The sequence below is a fragment of the Heloderma suspectum genome, chromosome 4, assembly GCF_057233095.1.
Source record: "Heloderma suspectum isolate Gila_16-S chromosome 4, 16-S_ref, whole genome shotgun sequence".
In the NCBI taxonomy this organism is placed as follows: Eukaryota; Metazoa; Chordata; class Lepidosauria; order Squamata; family Helodermatidae; genus Heloderma; species Heloderma suspectum.
The window spans coordinates 217,615,335-217,628,659 of NC_139461.1; the positions used below are offsets into that span (position 1 = coordinate 217,615,335).

Sequence of the window (13,325 nt, forward strand, 5' to 3'; positions counted from 1 at the left end):
GAAATTATTATGAAATACCTATCACAGGGTTGTTGTAAAGATGAGTGATACTTTGCACACTAAATAATACAAAAAAGTAATTGTTGAAAAATGGACTTCAAAAGATTTAAGTCTGGGAAGCAAATGTTCATCTCTATGTTTGAATGAATTCTAGAATTATATTATTCTAATATATTTCTTCAATTACTACTCTCGGCTGCAATACACACCTATATGAACACTAGACTTACTTCTGACTAAACATGCACAGGATTGTGCTGTAAGTTTTTGAAGAAGGCAGTATGAATAATCTCTTGTTTTAAACCTCAAAGTTTGCAGAAAGCTGAGGAAAATGCTACAGAGTTAATGAAATTACGAGAAGTGCTACAGGGGAACACATATTGACTGCTCCTAATAATGAATTTATCTAGAAGACTTCCTCATTATCTACACATTACAAAAGTGATTTAGCGTAGGGAATAACATTAGTTTCAGCAACTTATATCTTACCTTACCTTAGTGGAGACGTGTACAACAAAATGTCCATTTCACTATCAGAAGGGCAACAACAAAAAACATGATCATTGAAGATTGCCCTTTGATTTACTTATGTTTAACAGTTTTAACAAAGAATAAGGAAGTTCACAACTTCCTTTGGGAGAAGTGATTTGCAAAACATTGTTTTTGTTTTCTCTCAACATTATCCAAATTGCATTAACCAACCCAATTTGTAGCAAAAGTATTTATGTGACATAGGAACAAGGAGTTTCTAGGACTGCTGCAAAATAGCCCTAAACATGTTGAGAAGATGAAGGAAAACCCTGTTCATAGAACCTTATGTAAATTTGTTAGATTAGCAAATATGAGATAACATTATATGTAGGACATGCCTGAATCCCTATGAAACATTACGCTAGGGCTACAAAAGAAAAGCAGAGGAAGAAAATAGTCATTTAAAATCCATACTGCTATCCGAACCACCATTTATTAAAAGGCTTTTCTAAACTTTTAAAAAATAGAGTTTAGAAACTTTGTATAAGTCTAACCTGGTGATGGAATAAATATAGTTGAGAAAGCTTGAATAAGGCAATGACAGTGAACTCCTACACTGAATCCTTCATTACAAAATAATCCAGTATCATTGTTTTTACTGTTGTTTTGAGCACTGATTCATTGTGTTTTGAAGTTTTAACTTTTGTTTTACACCACCTTGGGAGGGTTTACCCTAAAAGGCAGATTATACATCTTTTGGTGGTAAACTGGTATATCCACAGTTCAGATACTACATCACCAGTTCTCAATGAACTAACGAGAGTTAAGGACAAGAAGTGCATAAGAACCTAGGTACATAGTGCAAACATTTCCCACAAATGCTCGCTTTGGAAAGTGATATCAAACATAATATACATCAATCAAAATTCATATATCAAGTAATGAGTATAACATTTGGTATTCCAGTAAATGTCTTCAGCTTGAAAACAAAAACTGATTTTTGACTACCTTTTCAAATACTGTTCAATACAATGAGACATTCATTTCAAAGAGTCTTGAAAACTTTGATCCCAAACCCAGCCACTCACATCTCTCTTGTGTACAGATGACTGCTCTGTTCTGTGTCTACACAATGTAAGGTACACACAATGTAAGATACATGCATCAGTCCCAATAAGGGAGTGCACAATTAATTAAAACTGATAATCCAGATTATAATTATAATGGTGAGACTATAACAGGCACTGTTTCATTTTTCAGTTCAATAAATTTTAAAAATTCATTTAAGATTATTTTATCTACTATAGGCTTAATTAATCTTATCTTAAGGATTGTTCAGGATTCATCTCTCTCCTTTCTGAATGATCAGTAAGGCAATAGAAGCCACATATATTTTCACAACCATCCACAACTGCATGTTCTAGACTGGCAACATTTCTTTTCTTTTTACCAATTGTCTTTCAGATATTTTTAAAGCTTTGCAATGTCTTAAAATAAACTAGTGAATGACCACAACATACAATGGTAAGATTGGTGATATAAGCAACTAGAACGGAACCCTTGGGATTCAATAGCTTGCAGAAGACAGCATAAGAAAATATAGAATATAGAATATATAGAAAATATAGAATACAAGAAAATCCATATGAAAGAAAGTCAAAGTGTTGGATACAACAATCCTATGAACCAAGTTCCACTCATGGAAAAGATACTCCCAGCACCACTAATGGATGGGAGAAGACATTTTTGCCAATTCCTCTCCCCCCGCCACTCTACAACCCTCTGCAAATCTGAGGGACACCCCCCCCTCAATAGCATGGGAGGTGGCATCAGAGGAGAATCAGCAAAACCCCCAGTACCCCCTTCCATTTATGGGAGCCTCTGCTGGATCAAAGGCCCTTTGTGTTCACAGAAGGGCCCCTCCGTGAATGAGGGACAGAATTAGATCCAACCTAAACAGGCTACATATCTAAGCAAACAAATGGCACAGAAATAATTTTGAATTACTGTCATTTGGAAATGCTAAATGCAACAACTGATTCAGTAAGTCCAAGTTCTTCCACACAGCTATATTAAGTGGTAAAGGGAATGATGTACATTTAAAAAAAAAAAAAAAGTACCACCCACATGGTAAATGTGTACCTAAACCTACTGAAAGTGAAGAAAATCTTACGCTACTACTTCACTTGATCTTAGAACAAAATTTGCCACTTCACTAAAACAACACACAATACACAATTCATACTGTGTTAAACTCAAGTATAGATGAATATTTCTTCTCTGGGTTTCTTTCACCATTTCTGATAACTGCCAAAAATTATATAAGGGAAATATAAGTACTTTAAACTGAGCTTGGAATGTTTACTGGAAAACAGTTGCTGACCACATCTGTAGAGCAACATGGTTTTTGAACTTTTGTTCTATTGTGCTTTGAAGAAGTTCTTTACTGGCAGTTATACTGCCTTAGATAAGATCAGTACAATCCTTAGCTTCTTTTCATTTGTAATGAGAAAAAATAATTCAGAATACACAGCGGGAAAACCTTCAAAGTATAATTTTATTAAAGCTTGAAAAAACATGTCATTCACAAATATATTGCAATACTGCATGATTTCAGTGCTTCAAATGATATAATTTACAAAAGTTATGACGTTTCATATGTATTTTATATGAAACATACAAAAAGCTAGACAACAGAGAATACAAAGCAACTGGTTTGTTGTTTATTAATTAGATTGCAAAAAAACAAGTAGCATTGTTTTTATGTACATGCCTTCTCTAGACCACAGTAATCTTGGGGGAAAGGCACTTTGAAGTACATTTACTACCATGTAATGAAAATCACTGAAGTGACAGGATGACAAGCTTGGTGCTGGACAGTATCAGGCTCTGAGGAATCTTTATAACCCTAGTAGCAAGTCTATTTCATATGATCTGCAAATAGGCAAGCAACAGTAATTCGAGTTTATACAGGAAACAAAAGTTTTTCATTGTCATTTACATTACCCATTTAAAAATATGTGTTCCCATTTTTAAGAGAAAAACCAGTGGTTTGATAGTTGCCAGAAAGTTAACATCAGTTACCATTATCATTAATCCTAGTATCATATGTCAGTTTGAAAAGGCCCCAATATTGTATTATGTGGGTGGGGGGGCTGGACAAAAACCATAGGTTTTCATTGGGATAGAGAACAAAACTAAGTTTCCATTCCTTCCTTATCAGTGCAACAATATTTACAAGGCAACTTTAGAGCATATATTTACTCAGAAATAAGTTCTACTGTGTTCAGTGGAGTTCACTCCAATGTAAGTGTGCATAGGATTGCAGCTTTATTTTTTTTGTACCTCTACTTTTATCCTAAATAGAACCATTTTAAGGATCAAAGAGGTCTTCTCAAAACAGAATGAAATTATTAATGGGATAAATCCAGCTTCTTTTCTGCCTGTGGGAACATTCTGCACAGCAAAGTTTAGGCTCAAAATTCTCCCTCTGGTGGAAAGTTGGGAGGAAGGCGATCTTTGCCAATCTGCCCTTCCCTCTGCAGCCTCTGGGGCCACTTCCCCCACTGTTCTGGAAGAGCCCCCAAACCTCTGGAGCATACTTCTGTGGCTTAGGGGACTGCAGGGAAAGGGGGGAATCAACAAAGACTGCTGTCTCCTCCTTTGCTGGTTCAGAAGCCTGCTGCGGATGAAAAGAGCCCTTCTACCTGCAGGAGGCAGATTCTGGATTCAACCCATTGTGTGAAAGACATTTGCAGGATTATGTCCCATTTTCTCACTCATGCCCAAGAATAGCAACTAGAGGATTGTTGTGGTTGTTTTTCTAAATCTAGGTGTGCCACAACTAACTCTTTTTGTAAGACTATATTTTGTATTTTGAATCATTAGAAACCCTGAGTGATTTAAGATTCTAATATTCTGAATAGTCTACAAACATTATCATTAAAATGGTTTCATGCTACTGCCATGAAGGAAAGCTTTTTACAGAACAGTTTTATAAGCACTTTGGCAAAATGAAACTTGGTAAGTCTTTAAACAACTTTTTTGGATTTCATATCACCTCAGTATATTTTGCTATAGTGCAGTAGAAAAAGACAGCAAATGTTACAAATTCAAGTGCTGGTGAAGAAACCCTGCATTTCTAAAATTCTCCCCCAGCTTGCAAGATAGTCCCAACTTGCAAAATTTATGCTGACATTCAAAGATCCTCCAGCAGGTTGCATACACTCCATTAAATATATGTACTAGTATGTAATAAATTTTCCATGTTAGACTGACACTGACCCAAGTATAAAAGCTATGCTAGTATCCAATAATATAAGGCTATATATGCATGCACTTAATATAGGTCAACATATGCACATATATACATAGCATATATACACAAGAGAAATGCATTCCAAGATCCATATCATAGTAAAGGTCCATGTCAGTTATACAGTGCAGATCCGTATCATAGTGAAGTCTACCACTGTTCCCAGGTAAAATCATCTCCTCTGCCAAATAGAACAAAAAAGCCTAAAATAGTAAGAAAAATTACTGCATTGCCAGCCAGCACAAGGGCACAAGCTCCCCACTTGATCTGAAATACAAAGTAAATAAAAAATAACCCTCTATTCATTGATAGAAAATACACGTTATTTTTAGCATTAGAGAGGTACAAAGAAATACAACATCAGCATGCTAAAAAGTGCTTACGATCAAACAGTAAATGTTGAGTTCAAGGCTATACAGTAATTCATAGTCATTACAGAACTAGTAGCCATTACAAAATTCATTAAATATTTTGCTAAAATGCACCAACAAACAAACTAATTACTTGTCCTTGATAATAAAGTAAAATTGGTTAAGAGGATATTTAATGAAAAGTTTACAAGATGTTCTGAGTTTTCTTTTCAAGGTCATCAACAAGAGTAGGGAATACTCATGAAAAATAATTTGTAGCAGCTAGCTACCTCCCTGCCCCCTATCACCAAAATATAGTTTCCTTCCCCCACCCCAATCTGGACTGAAATTTGGAGAAAATTGGGAAGAAATTCTAATATGAAATATTTCATTTTTAGAATGAGTGAAATACTTTTTAAAACAGTGTTTTAAAATAACATTGTTACACTGCTGTAAATCTCTTAAGAGCCAAGATTAAAAGGTAATAATGTTAATGATTATACCACTCCTACTGTGCTTGACTGGATTAGTAACAGTGCAATCCTATGCATGTCTATGGGCTTACTCCCAGGTAAGTGGACATAGGATCACAGCTGCAGCAAGCAAGGCTCTTAGGACCTGGCATTGGAAAATTACTTCCACATTTTGCAAAATATTGCAACATCTTTGGCCAATGTAGGAACATACTGCTCCTGCAACTTAAGTAGCCAGGTCGCTGTGCAACATGGTTTCCAATTTCTCTTGCTTCTCAATTGCCTCAGATTCCTCATGTGAAGAAACACTGCATTTTATGTTTATTTATCTTTTGTAATGTTTATATTCTGTGGGTAACATTTAAGTGAGGTTATAATGTAACCAAGTAGGCCAGAAGTCTGGCTTTGCTACTGTATATTGGGTGTAAGATAGTTGAGGGTGCCTTAGTTACAGTTGCTATGAGAGTCTTGAAGCACGCAGGATAAAACTGACTAGAAGGAGAAGCTGCCTTTGTTTATATATGTTTATGTATCAGGAGGATAGTACAATACAACTGGATTGATGAAGAGGTCAACAAATTTGATTGGTGATTAGTATGTTCATAAAGAACCACTGACTGGTTACTAAAAGATGACTAGCAGGTGAGGGCCCGGACAGAGGATAAGAGCGTAACTGGTCAGGACTTTTTTAAAACAAGTCAGTCAGCTGTTTACAGGTGGAAGAGCACCTGAAGACCAGAAAGTTTCAAGCAGGTCCTTGAAACACCAGAATCATCCTAGGGGCAAGAGCAGCATGAGGCAGAGAAAGACTGCTGAACAGCATTTGTTCCTGTTTGTGAGTGACTGGCTGGGGTGAAGAGCAGGGAAATCTGAACTGAGAGAAAAGCTATGGCTTATTTAGCTGGGGAAGACTGTACATTTAAGCAATCTCAACCTACCATTTGAAAAGAAACACTTAATTCCCTCATGGAAATAATTCCCTTAATAAATATCTTAATTTTGTTAATCTTATGAACTTGTTTCCAGTGATTGTATCTATTCCATGTCTATGCCATAGGAACCAAGCTACCAAGTTTCTATAAGGTACAAAGGGTTTACTTTGGTGGCAGCTGTTAAAGGTTTGTTATGGTTAATGCAAAATTCTGTAATGCTAAAGTCTAAGAACTTTAATAAACACTGCGGCAGGAAGTTCCATAGACCCAAGCTTAAAACTTTTTAAGGGAACATAAGTTAGATAGCCATATTGTTTTGCCACCCCTCATCTTGCACATCAAATGAAATCACTTGACAATTTGAAAGTACACACATACTATTAAGGAAAAAGCACACAGGAAAGTTGGGAAGCATATTTCAATTCATAAAAGCCCTCCACCATGTGAAGTCCATGGAGCTCCAACTGAAAGTTCAGAATCAGAAGCTTTCAGATACTACTAGCGACTAGAGAAATAAACTTGGAATATGCTAGTATTGTCAATGATACCTTGACTGGGTTCGCACAATGACAGCAGCAAACTCAAGGTCTGTTGTAGGGCTATTTGATGGTTATTTAATCCTCAAACAACCCCTGCTGCCCAGGTTCAGATGAAATGACAAACCATGGCAATCCCCTGCCATGTTGGGTTATGGTGATTGTGCAAACCAGCTTATTGGCTTGGTCTAGACACCATTAACCCAGTTCAACTAAGGTTTGTCAGCTGTGTGCACAGACTGCCTCCTTCCCATCTGTCCTCCTTTCTCTTTCACACTTTAATTCAATACTTTCAGAATCAGTTAAACCAGTTTCCCAGTTCATTTGTCATGGAAAATGGAGCTTCAAAAAGCCCCAGACCTAAGATGCAGGAAAAAATGGGAGGGGAGAACACTCACACATTAAGTCTGTCTGAACCAAGCCATTTATCTCCTTAGATGGAACAGAATGTAAATAACATAAATATGAGTTCAGGATAGCTAGTTCTGTTTATAGTAGCTGTTGCACTTTCAGCCTCATCCTCTACTTGTTTTCTCAGAAGCAAATCCCACATAGTCCAACAAAATGTACTCCCAGGAAAATGTGCATAGGTCTGCAGTCTTACAGTGAATTATGATGAAGAACTAAATGTTATTATGAAGTCTGACTTCATACATTCAGATGTATTGCTGATACTTAATAACATTATAGGGATGATACTACTCCTAGTAATTTTTTTGATAAATTATAAAAATATTAAGTGAGATGCTGTACAATAGTGTGTTAAAACAAACCCTGCCAACAGGCTTACAATCTTTAAAAAAAAATCTTAAATCCTGATAGTAAAACCTTCTTCCTGTTTACTACAAATGTTTCCACTTTTACTACAATGCTTCTGCTTTTATTAATATTTTTCCCTGATAGCAAAAACTAAGATATACTTAGGCAGCTTGAAATGCAGTCACTTGCAACTCCATCTCAAATTATTGTCTGAATACCAACTGAGGCTGCATACCTATGCAGAACTATTTGGGAATAAAGTTGAAATCCTAAACACACTTACTAGGGAGCAGGTAAGTGGGGCTTACATCAGAGCAAACATGCTTAGGATTGCCCTGCATATCCCACTGAAATCAATGGAAGAAATCCAAGTAATTGTGTTTAATATCAGCTTGCATGGCATTGTGAATTTCATGTTCTTACAATTAAATAAATTTAAGTTTGATAAGTATTGTATAGGTTTTATTTCTCCCCATCCTTCCCCAAAAAAACACCCTATAAGAAAGTGGTGTTTTTTCCATGACTTTAATTTTTCTTGATCTCTAGCATAATGCATTTAGCAAAATGTCTTTTCTTAGCGCTCCCTCTAGTGGTATGACTAAAGCAGGAAGATTGCACAATAAAAGCCTTTTCTGGAAGCACCCATTTAAAGTAGGTAAGAATTCTGCCTCTCAAGAAGAAGAAGATAATTATGGAGCTCAGTCATCTAAGCATGCTATCTCTCTCTCTGCCCTACCTCCTGACCTACAGTGTATTTAAAAAATTAGCACAGCAGATAATGAAAAACAGTACATGCTACATACATGCAAGCACATATGTGCATGTAAAGGAGCTCTCTTCATCAAAGCCAAACAACACACTTTAGAACATGTTAATTGCACTTATACCCCATTAAATTCAAACTGTGTATGTAAATTCCTCTGGACTGTGGTTAGAAAAATATTAGTGTAGAGATTTTACTTTTAAAGGTTCCAAATACCAGACATGAAAGTGCGGTATAGTAAGCAATCATTAAGACTAACCAGTAAGCAATCATTCTCATGTACACCAAACATATTTTAAAATGTGAAAGTCCATAGTTCATTCTTTATGTGGATCCCTATACTGGATAGAATAAGTGCTTCCCTGAAGGATCTATTTCCTATAGCATGCATCATAATACTAAAGGTAAAAAGGTAAAGGTATCCCTAGCCAGTCGTGTCCGACTCTAGGGTGTGGTGCCCATCTCCATTTCTAAGCCGAAGAGCCAGCGCTGTCCGAAGACGCTTTCGTGGTCATGTGGCCGGCATGACTGAACACCGAGGTGCACAGAACGCTGTTACCTTTCCCGCCGAAGTGGTACCTATTTATCTACTTGTGATTTCTTGCTTTCGAACTGCTAGGTTGGCAGAAGCTGGGACTGAAGACGGGAGCTCACTCTGTCACGCAGCACTCGGGTCTCGAACTGCTTTCCTGCCGAGCTTCCGGTCTGCAGTTCAGCGTCTTAACCACTAAGCCACCGCAGCCCCTCATAATACTACCACACCACTAAGAAACTGTCACATTTCAGTGACATGGTTACTTTGTGCAAGCTGACCAGAAATGATCACATTGCCTATTTAAGTCTCTATCTGCATGGTGCTGCACCATACACCAGAAAAACAAGAACTCTGAAGTGTCAAAGGGCACATTAATCAATGCTCAATATCTTACTATGAGAGCTTACCACTTCAACACGTGCAAGAATGATAGGAAATCCAAAGGCAGAAACCACAATTCCAGTTGTGAAGAAATATGCCAATTCCACGCAGGCACTGCTTGCTGCATCTGTGTCATCACTTACTCTTTTTGCAATGAAGTGAGGAATAGGACTTATGAGGTAAAATATCAAGACAAATAAGGGCCAATAGACACTGCAGAATGACAAAGAATGTGAGAAGTTAAAGCAGTTTAAAATGAACTTTATGCATAACTTATTTTCTTCCTCTGAAATCACACAGAAACTCGCACACTCTAACTATATACCTGGGAGTAATATACTGAAGCATGAATACAATATGGCCATATGCCTTTGTCCTTCTACTCACATCCAAGATACGCAGTTCTCCACCTCAGTTGCATTTTCCTGCTTATCCTGCCTTTTATCTGCCTTTTTCAATCCTTGCTTCCTGCAATTCCAACTACTATTATCCCCATATGCCCTGAAATTCTGCTATATGAACCTTCTGCCATTTCACCACCCCACTTTCTCTCTAATTCCTCAACACCCGCTTCTTATGTCAAACCACCCTAGCTTCCCTTTCCACCTCCACTGTTGCATTGCTCTCCCACATGCTAACCCCATTACTGATGCCACATAACCCACTCATCTCAGCCATCACACGTAGATGCGGTTTAAAGTAAGTATTAAAAAGCATTTTAAAATACAAATACAAATTAAAATTAAAATTAAAAAAGCATAGTGCTTGAAATAACATAGATAACATTAACATATATCCCAAAATAATATATTCTTACCCATAATGTTCTAGGGCACACCCCAACATAAGAAATGTCAGACCAATGACTCCAGTGAATGATAAGCCAACCAGGGCTGCACAAGCACAAAATAAAAGAAATGAAATCACTGAGCTGTTTAACTTTTAATCAGCTAAGTTCATTTATAAAATCACTATCCAGTTATCAATGTGTCATAATTCTCTGCAGTTAAATTCACAAGTCACAGTACAAAGTGATCCATTATTTCAACTGCATTTTAATTAAATGTTCAGCCTCCTAATGCACTAGATGTTCTAATGGGACAAACTTCTATGTTACTTTCAACATCCATACTTCCAGGTTAGGAGCTTCTGTTATAGGACTTTCAAAAAATAATTTTCTTGATCCCCTCAGAGAGCAATCCTATGAGCCCTAGACAGAGTTGCAGGGTTGGGGGGGAATAGGACAGTTCTGGTTCCTGGATCTGAGGTCAGAGACAGTGCTCTGACCTCAGATCCAGGAGTGCAAACTCCCTGCCCCCTCCACCTCCCCGCTGGCATGGAGAGAACCATGCCAGCTGCCTCTCCGAGCTTGCAAAAGGGGAGGTTTTGTGGGCAGGGAGGGGAGGGGACTGAGGAAGCAAGGATCTGAGCTATCCCTAGCCTCCCCAGCCTCCTTCCCTCTCCAGCCACAGACCCTAGCCAGACAGGCAAAAACACCTGTCTAGCAAAAATGCAGAGTGGGAGCCTGAGTTTGGAGGCTGACAGGCATCTGGGTAGGGTTGTGCCCTTAATTATATTTGGGCTGCAATCCTATACACAAACTTATCTGAGAGTAAGACCCATTGAACACAGTGGGACTTCCAAGTAAACATGCATAGGTTTGTACTGTAAGTATACAGTATTGATTAGAAAGATGTTTTAAGATGTTTAACTCAAAGCATTTTTAGACAGAAAAAAAGTTCTACAGCTCCCAGGCTGGCTGGGGAATGTTGAGATTTGTAGGACTTTTTTCTGTCTAAACATGCATAGGATTGTGCCATTAATGGCATCACACTCTGCACACATATGGTCCACACGTGTATCAATGGCTACAACACACCTACATATCAAAAAGTTTATGAGAACTATGGATTTTTGCTTTTGAACAAATCAAAACAGCCCACCAATAAAAGCAAGCTGTGGAATTAGGGTAACCAGATCCAATGAACGTCAGAGCTTCTGTATTTATAATAGGTTTCTAGAAGGAGGAATTTCAGCAAATACAGTTTTGCCCTGTCCCCATTCCGCCAATGACCTGCTGCACCTGCCAGAACTCCCTGTTCTACACAATTGCTATAGAGGAACTGGCCCTGCCCTCTTTAGCGACTGGATTCCCTGTGTGTGGGGCTTAGGTTGCCACCGGCGCTTCAAAGCGACACCCTAGCCGAGGCCTAGTAGGGGAAAGCGAAACTAGCAACAAAACAAGCAAGCAAAACACAGTGCGGAAGTTTGCTCTCCTTGCCAACAGGGAAACGCGCAGCAGACAAGGTCTATGAGATCACAACCCTGTGCATGTTTCGACAGAGAAAAGCCCTACAGCTCCCAGCATTCCGCAACCAACATGGCTGGCTAGGGCTTTTTTCTGGCTAAATCTGCGCAAGATTGCGCCCCAGGGGCATTCTGCAAGACACTAAGATGCGAAGCGACAGGAAGCGCCGGCGCTGCATCTTGGGGGTGGGGGGAGCTGGGGGGGAGGATGTGCGGTAGCCGTAGCGAAGGGCGGGGCTAGGAAGAGAGGTCCTATCTGAAAGAGGTCGCGGAGGAGGGGCGTCCGCCGGAGAAAGGAAAAGCTGAGCCATTACCTTTGATCCCCGCCATGTCCCCTTCTTTTAAGGGGGAACCGTGGCTTCCTGGGGCGCTTTGCGGACTCTGAAGCAGAGGAGGCGGGGAGTGCGCTGGCTTCTTCCGTCTTCTGCCCACGTGGTGCTGTCCTAACCCTTCCCCTAGGAAAAGGAGCTGCTCTGTAGCAATAGGAAAATAGGGCTTTTAATGTCTACGATCTGCCTTCCCGAGCGTAAGGGCGGCGCCAAAGTATGCCTGGCCGCCCCTCGCCAACGCCTCAGTGACCCATTCTGGGGAGAGGAGTCAATTGGCTGGTTTCTTCAGAGAACTTCTCCTCGGTTGCATCTGACGAAATGGGGAGAATTGTATCCAATGGTAGTCTAACGTCAGTCCCGTTCATTTCAGTGGGTCTATTCGAAATAGGATTGACGTTGGATACAACCGACAGTGCCCACGAAAGCTTATGCCAGAATAAATGTGCTCGTCTTTAGGGCGCCACAAGCCTCTTGTTTTTCTTCAGAAATGTTTTTCGTCCTGCTGCTTTCGGCTGTTCAGTTATTTCCCAGAAATGGCTATTCGCCCACCCAACCCTTCAATATGCCTTTGGGCTCGGTTCCCAGATGAGCACCGGACTCTCAGTTGCGAAGTCTCGGACGAGTCTCTCAACCTCACTTTCCCCATCAAGCAGGAATTACCAGCAGAGTTACCTGCACAGCCTTGGTGCCTGCGAGGATGGTCACATGCTCATTAAGATGACACAAGTCCAGCTTCAGGGTTACCTGTAAACCAGTGGAGGCTGGTGGCTCCGATGTCAGTGGGGCTATGAATCGCTCTGGGGTTCAGTCAGAACTCTAAAGGAGCTATCCAAGGTGCTGAATCCAAGCCCTAAAATAGGTTCAGCACCTTGGATAGCTCCGTTAGAGTTTTGACTGGTTCTGACTGGCACAGCCCCGCTGACATCGGATCCACCAGCCTCCATTGCTGTAAACTAACCTGCCAGACAAGTTGGATATCAGATAGTAGCAGGATGGTAATTAGGCTTCTGCATCTTAAAACTTAAAACTGCTATTAAATATTTGATACAATTCAATTCAGTAAACCATCTTTCCATTGCTAGACAAGAGCCAATAATGCTTGTGTGTGCTATTTTCGTTTTAAGAGCTGTTTCTTTTGTGGATGTATTGCTCTTTTGCCTCAGGAAGCCACACA

General features: G+C 39.4%; 1 protein-coding gene across 2 annotated transcripts; it reads right to left on the reverse strand.

Annotated features, from left to right (window-relative positions):
• Positions 1-3,009: 3,009 nt before the first annotated feature.
• Positions 3,010-12,210, reverse strand: LEPROT (leptin receptor overlapping transcript). Of its 2 annotated transcripts, none has more exons than XM_084852285.1 (4): positions 12,137-12,210; positions 10,333-10,408; positions 9,542-9,728; positions 3,010-3,405 (listed from the first exon to the last, which is right to left on the reverse strand). In XM_084852285.1, the coding sequence occupies exons 1-4, from the start codon at positions 12,150-12,152 to the stop codon at positions 3,397-3,399; spliced, it is 288 nt and encodes a 95-aa protein (XP_084708411.1). In that variant the 5' UTR covers positions 12,153-12,210; the 3' UTR covers positions 3,010-3,396. The 2 variants fall into 2 exon arrangements, with proteins under 2 accessions (XP_084708411.1, XP_084708410.1); XM_084852284.1 differs by having other exon boundaries at positions 3,010-5,053.
• Positions 12,211-13,325: the final 1,115 nt, after the last annotated feature.

Coding starts and splice junctions, on each gene's coding strand:
- LEPROT (XM_084852284.1), bottom strand. Junction 9,729..10,332: donor TGTGCCCTAGAACATTATGG/GTAAGAATATAT, acceptor GTCATTCTGCAG/TGTCTATTGGCCCTTATTTG. Junction 5,054..9,541: donor TTCTTGCACGTGTTGAAGTG/GTAAGCTCTCAT, acceptor TTTGTATTTCAG/ATCAAGTGGGGAGCTTGTGC.